Here is a 10,728-nt window from a genome sequence, read left to right on the forward strand (position 1 = left end):
GGGGGGGGGGTTGTAAACATTTGAGGACCTAGTAATCCTTGGAAGTCTAACGCACTTAAATTTAAATTTTCACAATCAACGCAACCTTGAAAAAAAATGAGAGCCATTTGCTTAACTTAATCTGGAACATATGTTTCCAGCAGTAGCAGGTTTTTTGGTGTGTGGCTGGGGATGATCAAGCTGTAACTTTTCCTCTTTAGGTTTTCAGCGCCTGCTAGTTTCAGCCTCACACCTAGAAAGAGACTTTGCCCGAATCTTCCCCAAAGCAGCCAAGATTTTACAAAAGGTTTCCAAACCACTCAGCTCTGGATATTATTAATATTACCAAAGGTATATCATTCTTATACAAATCAGTTCCCAATGCCTAAAGACAAGTTCAGCCTCTGCTGTCAATGCGTCCTGTGCTTGTGAAGATGCATTTCCTGCCCTTGTGAGCCTTGTCTTCCTCACCTGCAGCCCTCTTTCTGAAGAGCAGAGAGTGGTTTAGTCTCATCTTCACTTTTTGATCAGAAATTTAAAACTATTTGTTTCTCTCTCTTTGTGCTTCAACACAAAAGAGTTCCCCCCAAAAGAGTGTTTTGAATGTCTGAGAATTGCTTACTGGTTACATTTTAGAATCCCCAAGTCACTCTTCATTTAAGACAAGCTTTGGGGTGATGCTTACTAATAGTATTTAAACATGTATCTGTGGGCATTGTTTTTTTTTAAAAAAACATTTAGGCTTTAAATAGAGCAGCCCACATTTTATGTCAATTAATGATACCCCATGACAAAAAATGGAGGTAGTAGTGAGGGTGGTGGTGGAATGAAGGGTGGACTCTTGGACTCTGCTGGTCAGCCTCAAGCAAGAATCTGGACTTGCTGATTTATCTCCCTCCTAAAACCCTCCACCAGATTACTGGAGGAAAACTTTAGGCACATTTTGAAATGTATCAGAACAAGTAATTGAGCCACAAGTATGCCATGCCTTCCGAGGCAGAGTTTCCCTCTGCTTTGTTATTGTCGGATTGCGGTGGCCGACCCTGTGCACCTGCCTTCATATAGAAGAGAACAAAAACGACAAAAACGGGCAATGATAACATTACCAGCACCGTGCTGATCAAATGCCCACAACTAGTTCAGAATTGTGCTAAAAAGCCACTTCAGTTCTGAACTGGAAGGTCTTGAGACGCCGAGCGCCATCTAGCAGCAAAGTTAGAATCTGAGCGTCTGTGTCAGAGACCAGGGAGTAAGGAGGGAAATGGCAACTTGAAGATGCACTTGCTGTGGTTTAGCTAGAAGCTCCATCTCACCTACAAACAGCTTCATCTAAGGTTTCTGCTCTGTACCTCACTAGCCAACAAACTAAGTACTGAGGTGAGGTGGACAGTTTCTGCCTTGAGCTTTATAAAGCTAAAGGATAGCTCCTCACTGGGTCGCTCATTGTCTTTAATTAGAATTGGCAGCCACTCCGTCCGTCTGTCCCTCGTGCATCCCCCATCATCAGACCAGCGTCTCACGGTCTCAGCACCCTCCTATCCAAAGAAGGACAAAGAGCAGTGGCTGAAAAGCTCACCTTGAGCTGAAATGACTCCCAGGGCTTCAGCGCAAAGGGGAGCGCATCCCTGGAAAACCCTAGCAGAGCTGGAGAAGTCATCTGAGTTTTCAAGTCTGCCCAGATGTCTCCTGACAGGCAATCTGAGCTATCTCTGAGTGACACGAGATTTACTTAGCAAGCCACAAATGGTCCTGGAAACTGAATGGTGCCATCTAAATATAAGTAGTATAACTTTTGTTCTTCTTCAGGCAAGCTGGTCTTTGCTGTTTCCTGTGACTGCAGCCCAAGGCAGCGAGGGCTGCATGGTCACCCTGTCGGCTGGCAACGAAGGGAATGAAACTGCACTTTTCAGCTATTAAATTTTGGATGTTGCTGAATTATGGAAGCATTCTTTGGAAGTGGGCTAACAGGACAACTATAAAAGAAAACTTACTGGGCATCCATATGAAGAAAGTAAAAAGAACACTCTCCTGTGCTCTATATAAGCAGGAATCTCATCTTTTTTTTTTTTTTTAAATCAGTTGCTCTCCATTCAATAGACTAAGAGAGTTCATCTCAACAATGTCTCTCTTCTAAAGAACTGATAAACCTTTTTGTGATTTGATTTCAAGGCTGCAAAAAAATTTTCCCTTAAACTATTCCCAATTTTCTGGTATTTTATGCTTCCCTCTGTAAAAATGCATTGGTTCATATTGTTCTTAGAATCCAGAGCTAGAGCTTGGGGTTCTTATTGTTCTCTCCCCTCCATCTTCCATATCTCCCACAATATCTCCCAGTGAAGAGTTTTGTAACTGGATAAAAATAACTAAAAAAGAAATACTAAGATAGTATAGTTAGATCTAATGCTACATGAACGTCAACTTTTTCTTAATAAAAACAGACATAATGGGTACGAAATAATAGTATTTTACTGTGTCCTTTGCTTTGTAAAACAGCCACATTAATAAAAGCACCAGACATGAGTGTGCTAGATATGCTCATTACAATATTTCTACAGTTAAAGTATTTACAGAAAAAAATGCAACATCAACAAAAAATAACCACAACCTATCCAACAAACTAAGCCAGAAAACAGAGGATTTCAGAGCCAGGCTTGACAATTTAGAAAGAATCTAAAATAGCTGGTCAAAGCTTCCTTGTCTCCTTATGCTCGAAAGTGTGTAAAATTCTAATGATGGATTGCAGAGTCATGGTCTCTGCTCTCTCTTTTCCTCTACCTATCTGAAGTTCAGGGGAAATGTTGTCAGAGATGCCTTGCCTCTGGATCTCCCTGAAAATCAGAGAGAGAGAGAGAGAGAGAGAGAGAGAGAGAGAGAGAGAGAGAGAGGTGTTGTTAAACAGCACATTTCTCCCATCAAGGTCTTCTTAAACATGGAACCTTCTCCTAGACAGGGTACCCAGCTGTTTAATTTAGCATTGATTTATTGCTTTTAAAAGTAAATTTGCACACATGCCAGCAGCGCTGCGTTTTGTTTCCCCAGACTCTGAGATTTATTTTCTACTTAGCACTTGTCTGACAAAACAATGTCCTTAAACTTTATTACACATCGATGAGGAAATCTGTCTTATTTTTGTTCAGATTTATTGCTGTGTTACTTGTGGGGACATTTGTGATCCAAAAAGGCTGAGGTCCAAAAATAAATAGAAAATTAAGCAGAGTTGATCACAAAATAATAGTTTAAAAAAAAACAAACCCTAGAGTATGGCCCAGCATACACCAACTTGCTGGGCAAGGTAAAAAGGAGGACCAGGGTCCCTTAGCAAGCACTGTAACCAAGGAAGGAAAAGGATTACATTAATGGACAGGTCACTGTTTAAAGGGGCAGGGGATCTGAGTCCTGTAATATCCCAAGGTTGTTAGTTTAAATGTGTCTGAAATTATAGAGCAGGGAGTTGCCTCTGAGTGACTCTCCACGCGTGGGCACCTTACCTCCACGAAGAACTCCCAGCCATCACATGGGGTGACGACTGAGCCCAAGGGAATTAATGGACTTTGAAGCAGCTTTGGTGGCACACTTCATCTAAATTCGGGTTTTCCTTAGTTCCTAATTTAAAAAAAAAAAAAAAAAGGCCACTGTCTTCTTTTCACTGATAAACTGTCTTTGTGTCACTCACTTCACACTTTTAAAAAGTTCTCCCATCAGATCAAGAGCCCAGAGTAAGAGCTGGCAGAATAACCATCATATTCAGAGCAACAACAAACCACCGTGAGTTTAGATCCGCTCTGAACGGGTTTCTCCTCGAGAAGGCATGGTCTTTCAATGGGGGGGGAAAGGCTAAGGTTGGGAAAGAACATAATAATAGTGTTTCTAAATGTGATGAAAGCAGGCTTTGAAGAAACTGTCCTGCGAGACAAGGTTTTCTTGCCCATCGTGATTTCTCACAGAGACATCTAATACCAATTTACAGGCTTTCTGGTGAGAAAATGAGGATACTGTGTGTTTTCTGGTAAAAAGAAAAGATGTGACCAGATTTGCTACTGGGATGAGGGAGAACTTTTAAGATGCTCCTTTTCTTTTCTTCCCAGTTATAGCGTCTTTAAGGTGAGTTCCTCACTCCTCTGCGGCTGCTCCAGTCAGTGAAGACACAAAAAACGTGCTAACATGTTGGCTGCAGGACATTTTTCCAACCCAAAGAGATTTAAAAAAAAAAAAAAAAAAAAGCGAATGGATTACACTACCGAAAACACATCAAGACATGTTTGTCCAGGCACTTCCAACCCAACATGAAATAGAAAAGAAAAGAAGAAAAGAAAGGACAATCTCTAAAAGGGGAGGAGAACTGAGAAACACTGAAAATTCTATTCATATTAGGACACCCCCTCCCCGTTTGCCCTTTGTAAAAGGGTCCTGTCACTCAGAAGGAGCTGTTTCTTCAACTTCCTCCCCATCCACCCACCAGCCAGCCCAGCTCGGCCTGGCTGCCCGGCCCTGGCCCACCCCGCGGCCCTCCCCGCTCGCTCGCTCGCTCGCACACACAGTTTCTTCCGAGTGCTGCGGAGATGAGAGGTGCAGCTTCTCCTTAGCTGAGCCAGACAAGTACTTCTCACCCCGACCGCTGAGGCCCCGGCAGTTCTTTTTACGTCAAGAAGTCACCAGGCACCCAGGGCTGCCCGCCCCTCCCGGTTGCGGGACAGCGACGCCGCGCTCGGGCCTGTCACGTGGCCGCGCCCGGAGCCCCCGCAGAGCCCTTTGTTAAGCACCTCGGTCCCCACGCAGTGGCGGGCCCCGGGCGGCCGGACCCAGACCGAGGAACCGACCGGACCATCCTGCGCCCCCGGCTTCGCTTCGGCTCATAGGATAGCCCTGAAACACCTTGGGTGGGTGCTCTGGTGCACTTCAGAAACCAAGATTCCCAGCCCTTTAGGGGAAACCACTTGGGCCATCTCCAAAGTTTCGAACCAAAGGCACAAAGAGGCGAGGGGCCCGGGGGAGGGCGCGCCTCTGCGCACAGCGGCGGTAACCATTGGGCCGACTTCCCTCCTTTCCAGTCTATCCTACTGGTCTCCCACCGCAGTCTTCCACTAGGCTCAACGACTCAGTGGGTGGGAGTGTGTGTGTGTGTGTGTGTGTGTGTGTGTGTGCAACTGGGTGGAAATTTCAAAGGGTGTATCCGACGCTTACAGAGGATGGGCCCTGAGCAAATGGACTATCAGAGACTTTAAGCGACTTATGTGGGAGGAAACAGAGGGTCAGATCTGCTCTAAGTGGAACATCTGCAAAACATTCAAGAAGCTTATTCAACAAGGAATCTAGCCTTTTACCGTAGAAATAATAAAAAGCCACTAATGATTATGGTTCCCACCCCTTCCCCCAAAAGGCCAAATCCTAATGAAATAATTCAAAGGTAGGCCTCGTTTCCTAATAGTGGAATTAAACAACAACAACGACAACAAAAACCAACTAAACTTCCCAACTCTGCCTTCTGAAGGGCCTGGGAACCTTGCTGAGAAATTAGGGAAATAAACCAGGAAGAGAGCTTCTTCTGCGCCATGGAGCTGGGTTGACATATAGTTCCGCCTTGGTACACAATTAAACTACAGTAAATTTCTCTTTAAGTAGTAAGATTCGGAATACTCTTCAGAATTCAAAAATGTCTAAGGTTAAATAGTTTTTAAAAACAGTTTTGAAACGGCTTGTGCAATGAAGCTACCTTTAAGTCTCCCAACTATTATAAATATGCTATACATCTGGGTGCCAGTTTATCTCTCCATATTTCTTTCTAAAATGAGGAAAGCATTCATAAAAAAGCTACTTGGCACACTTTATTTTCGGAAAGCAGATGTTAATTTTTTCACGTATCATTTTATGACCAAGTACATGTGTAGCATTGGAAGGCATCCAGAACGCCTCCATTATTTGCTAAATGACTGTTAGTTGAAACATATTATTCTCGGCCTAACCGTGGTATAGGTTATATCAATAAAGTAAACATCTGTGGGTTTTTTTAATCAAGGGAGGGGCATAAAGAGTTAGTATAAATGACAGAGGAAGGAAAAAAAGACTTTGTGGAGGAAGAGCGCACCTGTGCTGTAGAAAATGGGATATTTATATTGTTCAGTGCAAAACAAAGTCTCCCCAATCGGGCACTCGGGGATATTTACATGGCGGGAGATAAAGTTGAAAGCCTTTCCCGGCGTGCCAAATGGGATTCTCCCTGAGGCCTTCTGCGTGGTAAGATAACAGGTACCGAGCGCTCCTGGCGGCTGGGGCCTTCTCCGGCTGCCCCGCCTCCCCCTCCCCCGCAGCTCCCGCCCCAGGCCGGCTGGGCTCGGAATTCCCAGGCACCGCGGAAATTTCAGCGGGGTTCCCAGCCTCGAAGTACGCTCCGGAAACGTCCTCATTTGCCCTGCGACGCTCAAGGATGCCGGGCGCCCGGGATAAGCCAGTGGCCAGATAATTAATGGAATACAATATTTATGGCCCAATGTATTGACTCCGAGGCAAGCGCGCCTCTTAGATAGTCCGTGGGGGTCTGGCAAACAGGGGGCGAGTGAGCAAACATAATGACCGGAGTACTTATGTCTATCGGGTTTGCTCACTTAAACCCGAGGTATGTAACATCATGATAAATATTAATATCCACCTTTACAGCTTCTCAGCACAGCCGTCCTAAACTCTCCCTTCCTGAGCGCTGCCCTTTACAAAAAGGCCAGAGAGGAGGTTTTTAACATAAAACGCTGCAAATATGAAAAATAGGTCACCAATAAAATTGGTCTCAGCATGGAGTGTAATTGCAACAAAGTGCCGCCGAGTAAAACCGAGGAGTGAGCTGGCTGAGGCGGCACAGTCGCGAACCATCTGGTGTGTATTAAAAGCGGTGCTGTAAATATTGCTGAGAGCTAATGCATTATCGGCTTCTATAAGTGCACAGGGCCTGTAAGCTTTCCATATGTTAGAACATGTAGATCGGGTGGGAGCAGCGGAAGGTGTCCTATCCATCACCAGCTTCGAAAACACCGTTTCCCCCACTTCTGGCGGAATTTTGGCCTACATGTGTCGAGTGTACATCTCCATTATCTGTCCCTCCCGTCACCCCTTCCCTCTCGTCTCAGCTCCTCTTTCTATTTTCCCCTAGCTTTTCTCCACTTCCAACCCCTCCTCCCCTCTCCCTACTCTCCAAGGGGATAGGGCAGGCATTGCTGACGTCACTACACATCAGTAAAAGAGAGTGTTTCAGAGAGAGGGAGAAAAAAAATTTCATGTGTTTTTCATCAGTGCTAAATTTTTGCCTTTTTAATAGAAATGAGCCGCCCAGCATGGGTATCCCTCCTGTTCTGGAGCTTGTAACCAGCACCGCTCCCTTTTATGGGGTGGTCCACGAGGTGGGAAGCCGCTCTTCATCCTGGGAGCTGAATGGATCTTGTGCGGGGGGGGGGGGGGGATTCTCATGCAAGGATCAGGTCTTTGGGATGAAAGCAGGGAAGTAAGGTGCAACGAGGATGATTTCACATCCACACCTCCCAAGCAACCTTTGCCAAGCCGGCTGGAGAGGACTCCTAGCTCCGAGGCAGTTTTGGTTTGCACCCCCAACCTCCTTTCTCTCAATCGTCCCTCCATGCTTCCACCCCCCACATACTGAATTGCCACACACAGCACAGCTAATAATTTTCCTGCTGTCACATTACTTTTCTGGGGAAAACAGCTCAAGTCTTCTCTTTCCTGATGATACCCCATATTTAAGCGTTTACTATAATTACACTCTCGTGAGCTCCCCCATCCCATATTACTCAGCTACAAGTTTTTACTCAAACCCAGTGGTAGGAACTCCCTCTATGTTGTCTCACAGCGATCACTTTCTCTCATAGTTGGTCTGATCTCTCTCACCCTTCCCTTCCCCTTCTCCTTCCCTTACGCCTCTCACCTGTACACCCAGAACAAACCTCAGACTTGAATGTGAGTAAACCTGCTGGCCTCGACAATCCAGGTTCAATCAGCAAATAAATAAAACTCTTACTTTCTTTGGTTTTGGCTGCAGGCTGCATTCCCCCTCCGGCGGTGGCCTCCTTTAATTATAGGAGCTATATTTCTTCCCTGGGAGACATTCGAGGGGAGTTTTAGTTGGAAATTTGTGTCTGCTGAGTTATTTTGGATCCTGGACTAGTGCGTGAGTGGCCAGGACGAAGGGGCTCTGAGTGAAGTGTAGATTGAGACATATCGAGTTTCTTCTAAAAGGATCATTTCATGTGGGAGGTTGGACACAAAGTTTGCACTCGTGACTAGCATTCCAGTGAGAGACATGCATATTTTAACAACAAAGCGGGCTGGAAAGAAGGCTGGGAGGGGGAAACCTGGAAAGAAGTTACTAAGTGACAAACATCTGTCAACATGGAATAATTTGTACACTCCAATGCAAAACTATCTGGCCAGCTCTGTAGAGTTGAAGGAACAGAACCGAGGATAGTAAAGTGAGTACAGATTTGTTTCTGGGAGACCTAGTAAAAAAAGACCCCACCCCACAAATATAAGGACAATTAAAACTGCACAAGTGAGTATAATTTTCCTGAGTTAATACAAAGTTAGCTTCTGTGGGACTTTTGAGAAAAATGTTTTTTACTTTAAAACAATGGGGAGTGACAAAATAATAAGCAGGGAGTCTAGGACACAAAACAAACCCGAGCAGAAGACGAGACAAAGCTCGAGCAGCCAGGCTTGCTGTGCTCCAGCCATCTTTAGCTGAAGGGTCAGTTTTACATGTGCATGTGAGCCAAACACACACACACACACCTGTCTTCTTGTCAGCAAGGAGAAATGGCAAAATGTTTTCAGGAGATTTTCTCTCATTTAAACTTGGACTTTCAACAAGCATGTTACACGTTTAGAGACAAAAGAAAAAAAAGTTCCTTCTTGAAGAGGGAAGTTATTAAAAGCAGGCTGAGAGATGATGCAAAATACTGGTAGGCCTCTCTTGAAACACACACACACACACACACACACACACACACACACACACACACACACACACACCCTGAATCGCCAACAATCACATAGAAGTTCAGACTCCAGCTTCTGCTGAAAAATCTTTTTCTCTTCTGCCTTCCAGATCTGAAGACAAAAGGCGAGAAGGGCTGGTGGTGAGCGGGATGTCTCTGTTAGTTGTCAGCGCAGGTCCATGGGTTAGGAATGCTAATGAGCCTATTGGCCAGCTCAAGACGAGGTTCTGGCTTTAGCACAGCACACGCTGAAGCTCACACACATCGGGGTCCTGCAAGCTGTCTGACAGGCACACAGACAGAGCATCCTGCCGACCTCGTCTTGCCTTTTTCCTCTGAGCCCAGAGATCGATCGCTGACCCCACTATTGGGCCAAAGCTTTATTTATCTGGCTGTGCAATGATATTATCAGCCTTAAACGTTATATACAGCAAATGTCTTCCTAAATCAACACAATAGGATAGCTTGCAGAGACCAGCTTGTTCTTCAAGAAGGAAATCCCACCTCTGTGTGTGTGTGTGTCCCTCCCCCTCTCTTGCACACACACACACACACACACACACACACACACACACACATCTCTTTTCGTTCTTCAGAATTGGGGGTATTTTATAGGATAGATTGGGGATTTGATCCCTTGCTTGGTTAGAAGAAGCCTTAGCAGTTCAGAAGATGTATAGGCGTCATTATTTAGCTATCACTGAGATTCCCATCGGGGGGTCTCTTGTCAGCAGGATCCAACTGCCTAGACCCACTCTGTTCTACATGATCTGGATTTCTCGAATTTGGATAGAAGGGAAAGCCGGGGTGGGGACTCTGATGTTCAACCTTCCACCGTGTTAATTGTTTTCTTTCCTCTCAATTACATTCATAAACCTATTTTCTGCATTGCATGTTATTTCTTTGTGCTTCAAAATTGAAACCACGTGCTGTCTTTCCCCCTCTGCACACACAATAAATGCACTGCGCCCTCCCCCAACCCATCACACTACTATTTACATCTTGGTTACTCACTCTGCGATCTGGCCCCAGAAGAAGAAATTGGCCACATGGAAGCAGGTGAGGCTTTGTCAAAGTGTCTCTTAAATCCGAATCTCGGGCCACAACCTCCAGAAAAGAATCCAGGTTTTACTTCCCTGTCCTAGGCAGGCCTCTGTCCCTGGCATGGGTGTCTGGAGCTTTCTCGGGGAGGTGGGGGGGGGGGAGTTAGCAGGGAGAACTTCCGAGAAGCAAGGCTGCCCAACGGTTTTGGATCTGGCCCACGGGCCACTCCACCTCTTGCTTCCCAGCCAGCTGGGGTCACAGCAGCAGTCACAGCGGACCGACCCGCTATTATTCCCTGGTCTAAGACCTTGGGCCCAGGAGGCCCTGAGCCCCATGCCGTTGTTCCCTAGGGAAAGATGTCCGATGATAAATAAATAAATAATAAACAAACAAACAAACTCGGAAGGGGAGGGGGAGTTGGAAAATGGATTCCCTGACAAGAAGAGATAATAAATGAGAGGCGCTTTCAGATAGATATCTCAGACGTGAAATTGCGCCCAGCTGGTTGTGTAAGCAAACAAATAGTTTCATGTTAGGAACTCTCAACTTGTGGCTTGATGAATAGAACACGACAGAGGTAAATGGGTCTTTAACTCATTTAGAAATAGGACTCTTTGGCTTCCCAAGCAAAAAGCCGAGTAATGCCACAGATCCTGAACAGGCCCTTTAACAAGAGTTTTATTGGTTCCCACTTGTGTCCCCCTGTCCCTCTCCC

At 45.5% G+C, this 10,728-nt stretch overlaps 1 protein-coding gene across 3 annotated transcripts in view; it reads right to left on the reverse strand.

Moving 5' to 3' along the window:
• Positions 1 to 10,354, reverse strand: part of LOC121822864 (uncharacterized) — a 62,948-nt gene extending 52,594 nt beyond the window's left edge. For all 3 annotated transcript variants that reach the window (XM_076552014.1, XM_076552013.1, XM_076552011.1), the window contains exon 1: positions 9,984 to 10,354. In XM_076552014.1, the coding sequence (XP_076408129.1) occupies positions 9,984 to 10,020 (37 nt within the window). In that variant the 5' untranslated portion in view covers positions 10,021 to 10,354. The remainder of the gene's footprint in view (positions 1 to 9,983) is intronic.
• Positions 10,355 to 10,728: the final 374 nt, after the last annotated feature.

This window comes from Peromyscus maniculatus, chromosome 15 (assembly GCF_049852395.1).
Source record: "Peromyscus maniculatus bairdii isolate BWxNUB_F1_BW_parent chromosome 15, HU_Pman_BW_mat_3.1, whole genome shotgun sequence".
NCBI lineage: Eukaryota > Metazoa > Chordata > Mammalia > Rodentia > Cricetidae > Peromyscus > Peromyscus maniculatus.